At 43.2% G+C, this 18,638-nt stretch overlaps 1 protein-coding gene and 1 long non-coding RNA gene across 3 annotated transcripts in view; one reads left to right on the top strand and one right to left on the bottom strand.

Annotated features, from left to right (window-relative positions):
* The window catches only part of LOC142103908 (uncharacterized), a 58,918-nt gene that overhangs the window by 18,633 nt on the left and 21,647 nt on the right, over window positions 1-18,638 (bottom strand). The window lies entirely within an intron of this gene.
* FADD (Fas associated via death domain) lies at window positions 14,637-17,716 on the top strand. 2 transcript variants are annotated; one of them, XM_075188282.1, is made up of 3 exons: window positions 14,637-14,723; window positions 14,898-15,228; window positions 16,586-17,716. In XM_075188282.1, the coding sequence occupies exons 2-3, from the start codon at window positions 14,931-14,933 to the stop codon at window positions 16,867-16,869; spliced, it is 582 nt and encodes a 193-aa protein (XP_075044383.1). In that variant the 5' UTR covers window positions 14,637-14,723; window positions 14,898-14,930; the 3' UTR covers window positions 16,870-17,716. The 2 variants fall into 2 exon arrangements, with proteins under 2 accessions (XP_075044383.1, XP_075044384.1); XM_075188283.1 differs by having other exon boundaries at window positions 14,652-14,738.

Genomic DNA, 18,638 nt, shown 5'->3' with positions numbered 1-18,638 from the left:
AAAATGGTGGGCAGCATGGCACAGTGGGGTTAAAAGGGGGGAGGCATGGCACAGTGGGATTGAAAAAGGGGGGAGCAGCATAGTATAGTGTGATGAAGGGGAGCCAGGTGAAGGGGGCAAAAGCAGCATGGAGGGCGCAGTGTGATCATAAGGCATGGCGATGATGAAGGGGCACATTATTGTAATATTGGAGCTGGAGGAAGGCCTAATTATTAATTGTGGATGGTATTGATTTAACGCCAGGGTTGTTTGGACTTATCTAAATGTAGCTATTTTTTTCCAAATAGGGCCCCCAGCATTCCAGGATCCAGACCAGCCGCAACTAAAGAAACCTGCAGCCACAGGTGGTGAAAGTGAGAAGAACAGGTAGGAGAGAGCAGGACAGTCTGTGAAATGTTGTGATTCTAGTAGGGACAATGTCAATTTTTGGTGAGTGTTGTGCCCAATGTAAGGTGCAGGCCAAGACTGAACTCTTTGTGTACACACTGCATTCTTTGTATACTACACTGTGGTGCTAGATGTCCTGAAAGTCAGGAGTGCTTGGACATATGTGAAGCTGGGGCAAATTGAGAGCCTAGTGATTTTGATGTGTTAGCCGCGCCCCAATGGCGCATTTGCCACGCCTCCAAATGCATGAGCACACCTCCGAAAAAAATTTTTTTTTAGCATACTCAACTATAAGGGGGGCCCCATGAATTTGTTGTACCGGGGCCCTGAATTCCTCTTGGCAGCCCTGCATACCAATACCATATAGAACACACCATACAGTACACACCATTGAACCTTTGTTTGAAGTTTTGGAAGTAAATAAACTCATGGCTCAGGTGGGCCCCGGATACAAATTTATCAGGGGCCCATAACTTATTGGCCGTCCTGCCGGGACTAGGCATGAATAACAGTATACCATGCGCAAAGACCACAGCTTTAAATTCTCAAACCCCTATTCTGGTTCCTGTAAATGGGTTTCTCAGTAAATATCCTAGAAAGGGACCTAAGGTGACGTTAACCAATAATAGTGATAAGGAGCAATTTTGAACAAACTTTTTATTCTTACAATTATGGCTAACACTGGGGACTGATTGATTCTCTTTTGCAAAGTTGTATATAAACCATTTCATTTAAAACAAATCTCATTTCTGGTATTTGTTTTTGGCACCAACTGCTTTCCGTATAGCCTTTCTAATCACACATGCTAATTTTTTTTCACTACTCCCCCAAAAGAGGATTGCAATAGCTTGGTCATAATCGCCATTTTTCCTATTTTCCATCTACCCCTAGGAATAAAGTAATTATATAGCGAGCCTGTTTCTACTACTGTTTTACATCATGTAATTGTAGCCTTGGCTGGTGCTGGTAGAAGCTTATGCCGCAGGCCTTTCCGAATATATTCCCAAAAGAATTAACATGACGTGTTGTGGGCAGTCATGCTTTTGTTGGTGTGTTACTTCCTAGGATAAAGGAGGCTGCGGATGATTCTTGTCTTACATAAACTTGGTGTGATTATTGATGTATGTGTACACTTTTTTGCTTGGTATTATGTCCATGTATGGGCTTATCGTGATCTGAGCAGACATTTTCGCTGCCTGGTGTTAACAAATGTAAATGTTTCTCTTTTGTTGAAGTTACTTTGCTTTGGAAACAAAAATAACAGTTGGAAGACAATTTTTATACAAAATAATAAGGTGTTAATCTAGTTCTAATGTGTGTGGATAGAAACACTATCTTTTGTCCAGTATATATAAAGGAAACGGCACCTTAACACCCAGATTGTGATAATAAAATGTGATAAACTAAGAAATGCAACATTCTATAGGATTGATCTACTACTTTCGGCTATGCTGGTTTATGTAACTGGCTATATACAGAAGATCCGCATTGCTTTCCATCACCAGAACATAAGAGGCTTATGTCAGTTTCTGAAGATCCTCCACTTTAGGCTTAGCGATATTAGTTAGGTATAATGGAAAACACATTAGAGAGTGCCTTTATTAAGGTGCCTCATATTAAGCAAGGGTAATACCTGCTATCACACCTTGCCGCTGGTTGCAGGGGTAATTTGCTAAACATTGAGGACCAAAGTGATGAGCATGGTCAGAATTAACCCTACTGTGTACTGTGATGTACAACGCTGCCAAGGTACGAACTTGCTATGGGACAGAAGTGACAACAACAATTACCAGCAATCTACAAAGCACATTGCTAAAATAACTAGAAAAAAAACACACCTTACACACACTGAATCCACAAGCAGTTTCTTAATGCGGAACCCATGAGGGACTTCAATTTCAAGAGGGTGAAATGTTCTGGTCCAGCTGAGGGGGCAAAGTTACCCCGATTTCACAGATACCTCTGGGCTATTTCTTATTTTCCCAACTCTCCTTTCTCTCTTTCTGACCACGATCTCCTCTCCACGTACCATCACTTCCCCCCTCTTCTAAGGCCACTCTCATCAAGTGCAACCTTGATACCCTTGCATTTACCATCTTCTCTTCCTCACTTTACTCACTTCTCTGCCCTATCACAGTCCTTCCTTGCCCTGACTAGGTCATCTCCCTCTACAATTGCCCCCTTACCACTGCCCTGGACTCTGCTGCACTGGCCTCACTCTTAGCCTTTGACAGTCCACACCCCAACCATGGTGTTCCAAACTGCCCATGGACCCTATCCTTTGTCTCACTCATCCTTAAAAACCCTGTTCTTCTCTCTACCTACCACCAAATCCCCCCCCCCTCCCGTTGCCTCCAAGCATTTCTAGCAGCTTGTCTATAACTGCCTCACCGCTCTCCTCTCCTCTCACTCCCTCCTTGACCTGCAAAACTCTGGCTTTAATTCCCTTAAATCCAAACAAACTGCCCTTACCAAGGTCATAAATTATCTTCTCTCAGCCACATCTAAGGGTCATTTTTCTTTGTTCGTCCTTCTAGACAATTTAGCAGCCTTCAACACTGTGGACCACTCATTCCCCCCTGCATACCTTCTAGTCCATTGGCCTCCATGACACCATTTTCTTCTGGTTTACCACCTAACTGTCAAACTGCTGCTCTGTCTCTATCTCAGACTAATTCTTCCCTCCCCCCATCTTCCAGTCGGGTCCCCAAAGGGTCCGTTCTTTGCCCACCTCTCTCTGTACTCTTCCTCCCTCTGTGAACTTATCGGTTCCTTCTGCCTCCAGTACCAGCTCTACCTTGATGACACCCAAGTTTACCTCTCCTCTCTTGACCTCTCCTCTTCCCTCCTCTCTCAAGTGTCCAGCTATCTGTCTGCGATCTGCACATGGATGTCCCAGCGTTTTCTCAATCTCAATAAGTCTAAAATCCTTGACTCCTCCATTGCCTTCACTCACAACATTCAATTATTTTCCCAATCTTGCTGGTTGCACCTTCGCTGCATCTTCAGAATCAGACCCTTCCACCCTCTGTGCAACCAAAACTCTCATCCACTATCTTGTTATCTCTCACCTTGACTACTGCATCCTCCTCTCCAGCCATCTCTCACCTGCCTCTCCCCACTTCAATCCATCCTCAACTGATTTTCCTCTCTTACTATTCTGCTTCTGCCTTCTCTCTATACCAGTCGCAACACTATCCCCTTATCCACTACAAAATCCTGCTCAAGCTCCTCACCCTCACATATTAAACCCTCACACGTACCATAGCTGTCATTAAATCATGGGGAAGAATTCTGCAGACAGACCCAACAAGGAAGGTCGCTGGCAATAGCCGGTGAAAGCTATCACCAGCAGGGAGAGCTTGATAGATAGGGTTTTTCTGTAATTAGTATATAGGACCATAGGTTCTAAGTAAAATTCCAGCCAACACTCCACTTGACTAGCCTCCAATGCTGTCTCATATTAATGGATAGAAGGTGAGTCTAAAACCAAAGGATCACCACAAAAGGATCAGCTACAAAAAGGATGACAGAAACATGCAATGCCAAGGGGGCTGTAACAACACATTAAATTACACTTCTAGAATATGCTGCATACTTTATTATTTTACAAAAGCCTTATAGCCTTTGGAAATATTAATGGAAACAATGAAGTGTAAGATTGACAGATCAAAGCTGGCCTATTATAGGGTGGACATAGTGACATCATTTTGACACATATTTGCCTCTGCTCCCAGAACGTCTTGGAATATATTTAGTAGTTCCCTCAGATATTGGGGCCAAAATACCACAATTCACTTTAAAAGTCACCTTGGTATATGTATTAACATTGATAACATGGTTTAAAAGCAGATGGAAAGAATGATTTAGAAGTGACTGACAATGTGGAAATGCGGTGACAAAACTGGTCACAATCAATTGACAATAAAAAGTCACCATACAAACTGCTGTTACTGTCTAAGAGAACTTCACTGGCATAGACAAAGTCCCCCGTGGACCAGGGAAAATCATATATTGAGCAAATATACACTTATCAGTCTGTGATGAAGGCTCAGAGGGATAGGATGCCAAGGTTGTGACCCTCGTCAGATCTCTTCTTACTTTAAATCCTCTCTGCTCATAGGACATTCACCAAGATAAGGAGTCTTCCTCTCTGACCACGGATTAGCTCCTGTATCTAAAACTCACAGATCTCTCCTGGAGTCTGCCTGTGTGTAGCTACCGTTTCACTGCTTCCAACATCTCTGATTTCCAACAGATTTCAGGCTGTGGGCAAAACACTTCCCACATCCAGAGCAGACATGGGGCTAGATTTACTAAGCTGCGGGTTTGAAAAAGTGGGGATGTTGCCTATAGCAACCAATCAGATTCTAGCTTTTATTTATTTAGTACCTTCTACAAAATGACAGCTAGAATCTGATTGGTTGCTATAGGCAACGTCCCCACTTTTTCAAACCCGCAGCTTAGTAAATCTAGCCCATAAAGTCTTTCTCCTGTGCTCTCCATTGTACAGATGCTGCTGGCTGCCTCTGCCTGCCTCTTAGGAAGAATCTCTGGGCATTTGACTAGAGTCAGAACACTTTTTTATATTCATCCTTCTCCACTTGCTGGTCTTCATGTTCCCAGTTTTGACCTGGGATAAAACAACTTGAACCAATCAGATTTTATGATATTATCCTGTGGCAGGCAATGATCTGTCCATGTGTAGTTAAGGACAAGGCAACTAGTCATGTGCATTATTATGGTGTGCTAATAGGGAAGGAGCAAGGGAGAAACCACAAATTGGAAAGCAAGATAGTGGAAGGAGAAGGGACTTCTAAAGTTACAGAGCAGCGATGTGAGGCTCCTGTGAAACTGATAGATGAAGATTTCGGTAAAGTACTGCTCAGTGCAAAAAGTAAGGAAGAAATCCCTACACTGAGGATAAACCTAATTATTTGCAATACTATTTCAAGCACCGTCACTTACAGTACACACACTATACCATGACATATTGTGAGCTAATCAGGCCGGGGTTACCGTCCTCTTGGAATAGACAACTGGACTTCACTCACTTCAGCCAGATATATCACACCAGTCAATTGTCTTGGTTTGACTAGTCACAACTAGTTTTATATACCAGTCATAAAAATAAACAAAAAGAAACAAAATCCTTGCCTGTTCGGCACTAACTTAACATACAGGCACACCCTCTCTCAAGTGAGGGACCTTGTGTCCCACACACATACAAAATACCAAACTTACTGGTCGCTGTTTTGCTCAGGAGGCACCCCAGACTGTGAGATAGCCTCACTGAACTGCCTAGCAGACTTTTAACAGCACCTTGCTGGTGCAACTCCAGATTAGTCTCCTGTGAGACTGGGAGTTCAGAAGATTCAGACTGAGCCTTATGTATGGAGTCCACTGTTCTCTCTCCATACATAACTCCAGAGACCCTTATCAGCCTTTACTATAATGAAGACAACTTTGGAAAGATCCTTTCCACATACAGATAAGGGATTTAGAGCACGTAAGACAGACAGCCTGGGAAACATATACCTGCCATCTGCCCCTATCCCAGTGCTTCTGTCACAATATATACCTACTGCATGTGCACCAACCTATAGTAATCATAGTGACATATGTACACCTATACATTTACACACATGTGTGATATACACACTCACTGACCTAGAGGGATAGTGCAGCACGGGAAAGACCCCCATTCCCACACTCATGTGAAATAGTTCTTTCACTAGACATAAACACGTCTGACAGCGCCGAGAGAAGCCACAGAGATGCTTCTACATTTCCTGTCTGCACTGTACCTGCGTCACGTGATGCGCGGAGAGAATGTGATCGGTTCATCTGCACTGTCAGACGTGTGTTTATGTCTAGTGACGGAACCATTATGGATTGAGTGTGAGAGGGAATCATCCGAGGGCTTCCTCTCTCTTCTATATCTGCCACTGGCTACCAGTTCGTTAAAAATATTACATTTTCCCATAAGGAGCCTCTAAAAGGCCAAAAAATAGCCCATTCCCCACCTTCCTAACACCAGCTCTGTGACAGCCTCACACCTATAGGCCGTGAAGTTCATATATTCAACTTTGTTTAAACATGCATCCTGCACATGACATCTTACAGCATACATAGATACATACATACATACATACATACATAAAATGCCTTTTCCCCACCTGATGACAGGTTTTATTTAAAGCAGAGTTCTGATTTACATCATTTGCAGATATGTAGTTCAGCCATCCACTGCTGTTATTGTGCCTCTGCCAATGGGTTTGTTCCAGACGTTCCTACTTACATAGGTGGCATATTAACGTTATAAACTTACAAGTAATGCATACCATGGGAGATCTAGATAGACCGCAAGACATCCTATATCCCACCCAATAAATGCTACAGAATGCAAATTGCTCAATCAATTTATAACCAGCAAAAGGTGCAAATAAGCTTCCCCTGCACTTATCTGCAAGCTATCAAAACAAAAGATATAGTATATTACACTGCAAATTCTTCATAATGGTCCCTCTGAAAAGACCATACAAACTGAACCAGCACACCATTGATATCAAGGGTTGGCTGGGCATCTGCCCAGGAAACCCCCCCCCCACCCCGGGCTAAACTTTACCAGCCCTCCCCTGATTGAGTCATGGAGTACTGCCATACATTCCAACATCACGATGGGGGGCGTAACCACATGATCAGGGGGCATGACTAGCTCTTTTAAAGTGCTAGGCTGCTCCATACTCTCCACCCATCCAAACATTGCAACGCGCAGCAGTGCGCAGATAAACAGAGCTGCACTTATATATCACCCCTCAGCAACATGTAAAAAATAGCTATAAACTATAAATAAGGCTATATACTGCAGAGATCTAAAAACAATTGTTATATTCATCCATCACTTGATTGCCATAAAAGCACATGTATATTGGGAATAAAAATATTAACAGATATTTAAACTGGTATCTATTCAAATAACGTGGCAAGATTGGGTGTAATAGTTCCTAGTATGGAATTGTGTGTGTGTGTGTGTGTGTGTGTGTATTAGTGGCCCTACATAAATAGCAGCTGCTGATGATGACGATGATTTCTCCTGCTTTAACCCCTTGATAAATTAAAAGATGGCCATTCTCTGGATAAAACAGTTGTTTGTATTATTAGCTCATCGCAGCTTAGTAAACAGACCCCATAAAAAGAAATGGCACAAATCTTAATGTATGTATAGAATGATGTTTACAGTCCCAATTTACATGGCAGACTCTTGCGGTGAACGGATGCCGGGGGCATTGTTGGAGGGAAGGGCAGCCTAGCACTTAGAAAGCACTAGACACGCCCCCAGTGTGTGTGGCCACACCCCCACTGTGATGGGATTAACCTCAAAGGGAGCAGTTGTTGGTGAGTGACTAGTACTTAGGTGCAAACCATGAGTCTCCACTAGGTAATCCAGAGTTTGGAACATAAACTTGATCTCCTCCATGGCAGCAGATAGCAAGGGGTTAATCGTCCCTTCCAGTCCGACCAGGACAGAAAAAGAAGACACCTCCAGAAAAGTGTCTAGAGCTCATTTCATACTTACCCTGGAATGTCCGGGAGAGCAGGCAAGTTTCCCGCATCTTGCAAATCGGTAGCCAAAATGACACAATTTTGTCCCCGCTCCGTGACAAAATTACGATTCCCCGCCCTTCCGCCATGCCCCCTCTCCAGGATCATTTGTGGCGATACCTTACTTATGTTTCACTTATCACTCATCTCTACTGTTACAGTGCAATAGAAGAGCAATATTGTGTATTCACAACGTGGAATTCCTTTGCAGTGTTTTGCTTGCAACACCCTATTGAGTATAATCATTTTGGTTACATCAAAGCATCAAAGATCAGATTTAAGAGCTTGTCTGTCTGCGAAATAATAACAGTGCTGAATCACCCATAGCAGACATAGATTATATGTACGTAAGATACAGTCTTACAAGGGAATTAACAGTTTATTTCAAAATGACCTGCCTGACGGCACAAGTGGATGCTGCAGAATTAGCAGATCGAGTCAATCATCATCATCATCATCATTTATTTATATAGCGCCAGCAAATTCCGTAGCGCTTTACAATTGGGAACAAACATTAATAAGACAATACTGGGTAATACATACAGACAGAGAGGTAAGAGAACACTGCTCGCAAGCTTACAATCTATAGGACAATGGGAGTTAGAAACACAAGGGCATGTGCTATATCATATTGCACATTGGACCAGCTAGAATGCAAAGGTAAAAGTATTGAGTGGGCTGTGTGTGTGGCAATGTTGGTCAGAGGGTTGTTGTCTTGTGTTAGCTGTGTAGAGGGTGGTAATAGGGTAAATTAAGATGGTGGTTGAGGAATATCATAAGCTTGTCTGAAGAGGTGGGTTTTCAGTGAACGCTTGAAGGTTTGAGGACTAGAGGAAAATCTTACTGTGCGAGGGAGGGATTTCCACAAAGTGAGCGCAGCCCGGAAAAAAAATCCTGTAACTGAGAATGGGAGGATGTGATGAGAGTGGAAGAGAGACGCAGATCTTGTGCAGAACAGAGGTGTCGAGTAGGGAGATATTTTGAGACAAGTGAGGAAATGTATGACGGTGCAATTTTGTTGACGGCCTTGTATGTTAGTAGAAGAATTTTATAGTGGATTCGTTGAAATACAGGCAGCCAATGTAGAGACTGACAGAGTGGCTCAGCAATCTGGGCACATGCTCCATAAGCAGCATTTAGTTCACATGTCTATGACCTGCCTGCAGATTTTACAGCTCATAAATGTCTCCCGCTTGATCCTACAGGAATGGGATAGTCGTAGAACAGTTTATGAGGGTGGCACAGCATTTATTTGAAAGTCTTAGAAGTCACTGGAGGCAGCAAACTTGGATAGAATGTCACCTCCATCCCCCAAAACACCAGCAAGACGTAACTGATCGAGAGCATGCCAATCCCCCTCTTAAAAACCTGGGTCAGGTTTTGTTACGCCATAAATTTTAAGTGTGGCTAGAACGAATCCCTTGTAAAAGAAGGAAAGTTCCATGTCTCCGATGTGCGGTTTCAGATAATGGTTATGGTTGAAATTGTTTAATTTATTTAATGAGGACGAAAGACTGAAATAAACCAAACAACCGAACCAATAAAATAAGATGGGAGCCGCAGTGCAAATGGAGCTTCTAGTGAAATGAGGGACTGAATGTAAAAAAAAAAAAAGGAAGAGAGACCTGCTCGTCATCTTACAAATTATATAAACATGATCTATTACATCCAATCGATGCTATTATTTGTGAAATATAACCCATGAGGCCTGCAAATAACTTGCTGAACAGAAAGGAGTCTGAGCCCAAAAGCTTAGGCTATAGGCAGGGAATGAAATAATGTATAACATTCCTCCTTGCTTGAATTTGTTTGCAGGACAGCCAGCAAAACAGGAAGTCTCTTCCTGCAAAGGACCCCATACTGCATCTGCTGCAGTGACCTGCACAGCTGCCATTGTGGTCCACTATAGCCCATGAACGTCTATAGCCACTAACCCTCAATTTGTGCTCACACATATAGAGTATATTCATAGTTTTAGGTGAACAATCCATGGAGTGCTCGAGCTCATCACATTCCTCTTACCGCTGCTGTGTAGTGGCTGATAGGTGCTCAATGCCACACAAGGGTGTTATGGAGTTTTGTGGCTGGATGATGATGATGATGGTACATTGGTTGCATTCTAGAATAGTGTCAGATCAATCATCATTATCACTCTCAGTCTCAATTGATTTAACTAGTTAATTAGTTAAATGTATCCAAATATTCAATTGCCCCCCTGATGTCTAGTCACTAGTAGGCCTACCTGCCCAATATTTTATCTATCATGCCGCCAAGAAAATTGAAAAAAGCTATTTGTGGGGGGGGCGGGGAAATTTATAAGGAACTATCATGACTAAGACAATGTTCCCTGGAAAGACGTCATCGTCACTGAACACGAGCGCACTCTGGTGATGTCTGTGGTTTATACGGGGAACAATCATTTCTCTCCGATTCAGCCGTTTGCAAATATTGTAATCTCAGCCTTTTGGCGAATATCAAGTGCAATATTGTCAGTGGTGAACTTGGTTCTCTAGCCAGAGGGCTGAGATTACTGAGAGATATTATGCCCTTGAGTGGGGCCTGAGAATCTACTCTTGTCTTATTGGCACCAGGTAAAACTAATATATCGTCTTTTGAATGGATGGGAGAATTGTTATATTTGCATGGCAATAATCTTGAGGCTGTACCCATACTGCATTATTTATTTATTGTTTTCATCTTTCGTTTCTTACTTTCATTTTTCTGTCTTTTTCCCTGTGAATCTAGGGGTGCAGTAGGCCACTATGGGCGCTGTTTCCCTTGTGATCCAGGGGTAGGTGGCTCTGAGGACCCCCTCCATGTACCTTCGATGACCTCCCTTACATAGGTGGGCAAGTTTACGGACCCTGGGTGAAGCTTCAGCAGAAACCAGGGTACAGCGAAGGGGGGGTCTGAAGAGCCTTGCCCCTTAAGGAACATTTTGGCCTAAGGGATCAGGGACTAAAGGAACCTTCTTCTTTAGAAGAGGGCCTGAAGTTTGCCACATTCTTTTGCACTTTTTGGATTTTGTACTAGGGGCATGAAAACACTGTCTTGTTTAAAAAAAAATTAAAAATGGAGCAGTGATGGGAAAGTGTTGACCTCAGCGGTCACATACAGCCATCCAGACCGGGGTAATTCTCGGTCTTTGATCCTCTTCTTAGTGGTTCTGATGTGGCACAGTACATCCACACAGACACCATCTTGAATAGCCAACTATAGGATAAACTACTGTATGGTCGGCATAAACACTTCATTCATGCTGGGGCATTGATTGTATATGATCTGAACAATCTCTGCAAAGATGTGTAGCTCTCACTTGTGAGGTCCCTAAAAATATATTACCCACCAGCGATCTAGGATGTGGAAGGTAGTGGCACCAACAGCAGCCGTCCCAAAACATCACAAAGAAGACTACTATGGCGGACAACATCCTCAGCACGCTTTATGTCTACCAGTAGGATCCTGTGATTCTGGATGTTTGTGGAAGCCATGCATTAATACTTACAAAGGACAAGGCTGGGAAACTCTGCACTAGATCACGTGGACCAAGCACCCGGCAAACGTTATCTAATGACAGTACTACTGCAGGAAGATGCGTCAGTTTTACCTGATGCCTATAAGACAAGAGCAGAATCTGATATGAAAGTATTAATTGATCTGGAAATTACACTGGATCAGTAACCTGACTCATGGCGCTGGGGTGCACTGTCTGCCTCCCACTCCTAGTACTCACCTTTGTGCAAGGAAACTATTAGTTACAACTGCAGTAAAAAATATAATATGCATAAACATATTTACCCACTAGATGGAGACATATAACTATCCTATGTGAACCAATAACAGAACATCAGTGGAAGTCTACTAAAACTGCAACAATTTGAAGGAAATTGAACTTCAAGTGTTCAATCAAATCACAAGCAACTTTATTTTCCTTGATTTGTATTATTTATTTGCAGTTCTTTATTTTCCAGATAAGCAATATCACTGTACACTGCCAGCTATCGCTTAATCAGTGGCAAAACTAGGGAATGGGGGCCCAGGTGCATTTATTTTGCATCCCTTCCTCTAAATTCCGCTCCCCCCATGGTGAATGTAGAAATGTAGGGGGGAATAAATTAAAAATGGTATGCTGGGCACAGTGGTGCACCAGTAGCTGAGGAGGTCTATAGGACCACACAGCTATCATTCAAGATTGCTACATTATGATTGGAAGCCATGCTAGTGATGTAAGAAGAGGGGGCGTGTCTCACTAGTGATATGCAGAGTGGGCTGAGATGATGCAGAAATTAGCTGCCAATAGAAAAAGGTTGCCAGGAAGAATACTGGTCCCTGCAATGAGAATGAAAAGGGGAGAGGAAGTCAGGTCAGGTGGGGTCTCAAGATTAGATGGAGGAAGAAAGTGAATTTGAATACATGTCGGGTAGGTGGGCCCCTGATTGACCAGTGGCCCTAGAGACTCATCACCTGCTGATCGTCCTACCCAAGACTGGTGACTTCTACACTAGTCCCCTACCTGTGAATGGTCCTATGTCCTCATCCCATTTTGTTTGGAGCGACAAAAGATTGTCTGAATTAATTCCATCATAAGGATTGTATTAATTCCAGATATCAGTTTACAAGGTCCTACACTGTGACGGGTTCTTTTCATGGGGAGTCAACAAACATTGGTGTGATCTCACAGACTCCGTCCCCAGTGCATGACGCCGTTGAACATACCTGTAAAATGCTTTTCTGGAAGCATTAAATTCTGCCTGTATTGTCATAACATTTGCAGATGGTCTTGTGTATAAGGACGTCCCACCACGGTTATACCATACCAAAACATACGTCCGCCAATTTTTACAAGAGCCCCTAATTTTATATTCTACCAATGAGGGGTATCGGGGTCCGTTACTGCACCACCCAAGTGGGGCAGTGGTTTTCTTTGTCCTATGCCCCATAAGAGCCAGCCAACTACATCCTGAGATGGCATTAACAGAACAGGTGTAGCGCAGTACAAGTACCAGCGCTATGCTTGATAAATACGCTCCGCCATGTAACATATGGGGAAGCCTTTACAGGTTAGGGGGCACATTTATCATGTATCGGACAAAACGAGAAATACTTATCAATCCTTATCGCATGGATAAGGATTGATGTATTTCTCAAATTTATTAAAAATGGAACACAGAAACAGCAGTTCCGAAAAACTGCTGTTTCTGTGATTAAAAAAACCCATACTCCCCACTGCCTCTTCGGTCACACTGGCTCCGGATCTCCTCCTCTTCAGTGCACTTTCTTTTCTTCATGCTACTGCGCATGTGCCGACCGGAGAACTTGAGGCTGTGACAGGGAGGGATCACAAGATCACTCCCTGCGCATGCGCTGTCCAGCTCTGCTCTCCGGAGCAGAGCTGGACGTACCGAAGAACAGAAGTTTTACCAGCATTTCCCATGATGTACGCCAGCTTCAGCTGGCGTACATTAACACAACAAGTTCCCGAAAAAAAATATTTTTTCGGGACTTGTTAGATTGCAGCCAGGAGCAGTCACCATTCTGTTGAATGGTGACTGCTCGCAAAAACGGTCAGGAGTGCAAAGCAGCAGATATCAATGATATCTGCTGCGATGCACCTTTAATAAATTTGCGGAGAGCACATCCTGGCCTAATTTACACGGTAAGTGAACGATAGTGCACTACCGTGCTTTCTTAAATATACCCCTAGAGGCGGCAATACTTAACGCTGGTGATAGTGATGTTATCATCGGAGATAAGCCCCTACGTGATTAGGGCAAAGCGGAAAAATCTGTATCATAAAAACACCCATTTTCATGCCCATAGTGGTAAATGTTGGTTTGCATTGCTTTGTCAGTGGATACAAGCCCTTAGGACAGGGATTTGCTTTAGCTAGAAGGAACAAGTTTAATGCTTGTACTGGACTTGAACTTAGATCTTTTCCACTACTGAAACCTAAACTTTTAAAGGGGCATATTTATTATCCACCACTTTTTACCATGATCATTTTCATTCCTTATTGCAATGATAAGAAATGAAAGATTGTGAGCATCTATTGTTATTGCATAGAGTGTTCCGCTGGGACAACAGTCATAATAAACAACTGTCTACACTTTTTAGCTATGTCCTATGTCTTTGAATGGTCACTATCGCAAAGTGGGCAGGCAAAATGCACTGAGGGATCCATAGATCTCTCTACCACCATGTTCTCCCCATAGGCTTCAATTAGTCTTCAGGCACAAGTTCCAAAAATCTTTAATTTTTGTAACTTGTTAAATGGTGCAAAATAGCAGTCCCCATAGAAACCTGCTTTTGCGTTGGAAGACACTGGGACCGCAGCAGATATTGGAGATATTTGCTGCGATGCCCTAATAATAAATTTAGACGATCTTTAAATATGTGCCTATGCCCTGAAAGCAACATTTTTGGGGGGATTTGAATGAAAAATAATATTGATAAACAGGCCCCCAAAGCTTCAAATTATGGGGTGGATGGCTGATCTTTATCGTCTATTGTAAAATAAACAAGTGACATTTACTAATGAGCTGTTTCATTGTGTTGCCCAAACTGTAGAGAGCAGCCAGCCTCTACCAATCACTGATCTGATGCCATGAACTGGTAACCAGGAGTACTGCAGCTTTAAATGGGTGTGTAGCTGCTGACATGCTCACAGCTCAGTTCTACTTCCTGCTTTCGGAGTTTGCACAATAACAGATTAAACAATCAGGAAATAAGAGGTTTGTTGGAATTAGGTAAAGTTTATACTTTGTATCACCTTATTGTACCATAAAGTGTATTGGGCTACATTGTATCTGCCTGTAGCCCGGCTCTGAATGTGAATATTCTGCTGCTAATCAGCAAAGTGAAACAGAAAGTAACTAGTGGATGATCTGCTGTCTCCCCACATCTAGGTGGCTGATCACACCCGGTGATATATAGGACAGATGGACAACTTCTCGGTCATCCTGCTGAGGATATCAGGACAACTCAGTGAGAAGGAAATTAACGATTTGAAGTTTCTTTGCCGGGAAAAAATAGCTAAAAAGAAACTGGAGACCATCAGCAGCGCCACAGACCTGTTCACTAAGCTGCAGGAGCAGACGGACATCACCCAGGACGACCTCGGGTTCCTAGTTCAGCTCTTACAGTCTATAGAGAGACGTGACCTGGTAGAAGAGCTGCGGAAGTACCAGCCAGCATGTGCCAGGGAGGAGACTGCTGGAGACTGGGCACAGGACAGAGGTACATGCATTGGGGAAATACCTATGTTTGGAAGATTTTTAAGTAGTACAGGAACTCCTAAGTGTCACAGTATAGTAATTTGTTGTTCTTTTATGGCATAGTTCTACTTCTTATTTTACTGTGTTTAAGTGCTTGGCTGCACTAGTGGCAGTGTCCTGTGATCAGTTGCTTGTGAGCTAGAGAATACTGGGTGATGTGGCAATGTGTAGTCTATATAAACCTTGGATGATGCTGGTACTGTCTATTCTGTGTAATGTTGGGGTGATGGCGGTACTGTATATAAATGTTAGGTGATGAAGGCATTATGTACTGTATATAAACGCTGATTGATGGTGGCACTGTACTGTATATAAATGCTGGGTTATGGTGGCACCGTGTACTGTATATAAATGCTGGGTTATGGTGGCACCGTGTACTGTATATAAACGCTGGGTTATGGTGGCACCGTGTACTGTATATAAATGCTGGGTTATGGTGGCACCGTGTACTGTATATAAATGCTGGGTTATGGTGGCACCGTGTACTGTATATAAACGCTGGGTTATGGTGGCACCGTGTACTGTATATAAATGCTGGGTTATGGTGGCACCGTGTACTGTATATAAACGCTGGGTTATGGTGGCACCGTGTACTGTATATAAACGCTGGATTATGGTTGCACCGTGTACTGTATATAAACGCTGGGTTATGGTGGCACCGTGTACTGTATATAAATGCTGGGTTATGGTGGCACCGTGTACTGTATATAAATGCTGGGTTATGGTGGCACCGTGTACTGTATATAAACGCTGGGTTATGGTGGCACCGTGTACTGTATATAAACGCTGGGTTATGGTGGCACCGTGTACTGTATATAAACGCTGGGTTATGGTGGCACCGTGTACTGTATATAAACGCTGGGTTATGGTGGCACCGTGTACTGTATATAAACGCTGGGTTATGGTGGCACCGTGTACTGTATATAAACGCTGGGTTATGGTGGCACCGTGTACTGTATATAAACGCTGGGTGATGCAAACACTGTGGTTTGTGTGTTCCCTGCACATGGGATATGAACATGTAGTATGAAGAAATACCAACTGAAATAAAGTACCCGATGATGAGGTGTAAAATCTGAAAAAAGGTGTGATATAAAAGGCTGCCCAATGCCCAGTTCGGTCTCAATCTGCCTGGTAGTCACATCAATTTAATTTAAAATTATATAATCTGGTTTATCAGACAACTCATAACATGCATTTACAGTTAGTCTCTAAACGTGGTATTTGTCCTTAATGAGTCCCCATAATTACCCCAAGAACACTCCCCGGCCCTCTAAATACTATACAGTCATTGTGGATACTTTTAATTTTTCCCACAGACCAGTTGGACCGGGCGTTTGACATCATTTGCGATAACGTTGGGAGGGACTGGAGGAGGTTGATGCGCTCACTCGGGATGACCGATCCTATAATGGAGCAAGTTATGGATGCCCATCCTCGTAACATGCGGGAACAACTAATGCAATGCCTGATCAAATGGAGGGAAAAGAAGAGAGACGATGCCAGTGTCACTGCACTGATGCACGCTCTGGAATGCTGTAAACTGAGGCTCGTGGCAGAAAAAGTGACCGATGGGCTTAATCTCAGCCATGGGACCGCCTAGAAATGATGCGGGAAGTCCGGCGTATGAAACGTTGTCCCAGTTGTTAAAGAAGGTTGGTGCGAAAGCAGGCGTTCAACGTCAGCCACTCTCCAGTGTACGTCTACGATCGTGTGGACATGATCCAGGGTCAAAGGTGCTTGGCCAAGTTCGTTTGGGGACTGGTCTGGGTGGATTGGGGGGGCTTAAATTGGCCAAATGTGAATGCTGAGAAACATGATTTTTTTTATAGTTCATCCAGAGTCGTTGAAGTGACCCCATATTTAGATATGACCGGCAGATGATAACTTGCCTTTAGGATTTCCTCTGTACAAAGCTGCAAGCAGCACTGAGCAGTAAAACTCGTATTAGTTCTTGTTCACAAAAATTGTTGTTTGTAGATGTGTATGTATGTAATTGTCCTCATGACAATAGCATTGCATTGTCACTAGAAGAAGGAATATATACTACAGTAATGAAACATTCTGACTCTCTGCAAAGTGCTTCTTAAACAAAGCAGTGTAATTGATTTGCTAATGAACTACAATGAGTATTGGTACACGCAGAATAGATGCATAAAACATATGCAGGCATGAAAACATGGAGAGTCCAATTCAAGCACACAACAGCCCCTTGAAGCATTGTATCTATGTTTATGTACCAAGACTACTCGCTGGTGAGTACTAGTGTGTTTGACTGTTACAGTACAGATCCAATGTATGGGACCCTACACACACATTACAGTGCCCAGCGTTTTAACACCATCATGATGGTGCTGAATTTTGTTTTGATCTGTGTTTGCATCAACACCTGGATCACACTGAATAACATGTTGGCTCAGACTGAAAAATAAAAAAAAGAGTAAAATCGACTGTTATTTATTTGTAAATACTGAACATTTATAGCAAAGATGGGGTTTAGAATTCTGCATGATAATTCTTGGACCAATAAATAAGATCGCAGACTCCACTTATGGAACAGAAACTCCCTCAAGAATGGGTTTAATCAGGAAAGAACTATGGCCCTGTATCCTAGGGGCCACTTTTACGTGAGCAGTCTGTGACCTTCTTCATTGCTGCTGTATTTGAGCCTCAGATAAGCTGCTTATCATCATCATCATCTATTTATTTATAAAGCGCCACTAATTCCGCAGCGCTGTACAGAGAACTCACTCACATCAGTCCCTGCCCCATTGGAGCTTACAGTCTAAATTCTCTAACATACACAGACAGACTGGGGTCAATTTGATAGCAGCTAATTAATCTACCAGTATGTTTGTGGATTGTGGGAAGAAACCGGAGCACCCGGAGGAAACCCACACAAACACGGGGAGAACATACAAACTCCACACAGTTAAGGCCATGGTCGGGAATTGACACCAGTGGGGCAGAAGTGCTAACCACTAAGCCACCGTGCTGTTATCGTCACCGCGCTATGACAACATGCTCTACAAGCAGTGATGAGTTCGATTCCCAAACATGGCCTCACCTGTGTGGAGGTTGTATGTTCTCCCCGTGATTGTGTGGGTTTCCTCCCACACCCCAAAAACATACTAGTAGGTTAACCGGCTGCTTTCAAATTGACCCTGGTCTCTCTTTCTCTGTCTGTCTCAGTCTGTGTATGCTACTGACTTTAGACTGTAAGCTCCAATGGGGCAGGGGCTGATGTGAGTTCTCTGTACAGCGCCACAAATTAGTGGCGCTATATAAATAGCTGATGATGATATCAGAATACTCTCCCTCCCGCCCTCCTAGATCTATCTCTGCCCCTTGTCTTGTCTCGGATAACCACTT

The sequence above is a fragment of the Mixophyes fleayi genome, chromosome 10 (genome assembly GCF_038048845.1).
Source record: "Mixophyes fleayi isolate aMixFle1 chromosome 10, aMixFle1.hap1, whole genome shotgun sequence".
Taxonomy (NCBI): domain Eukaryota; kingdom Metazoa; phylum Chordata; class Amphibia; order Anura; family Limnodynastidae; genus Mixophyes; species Mixophyes fleayi.
The sequence above is the reverse complement of the archived record's forward strand: the minus strand, read 5'-3'. Positions and strand labels throughout refer to the sequence as shown.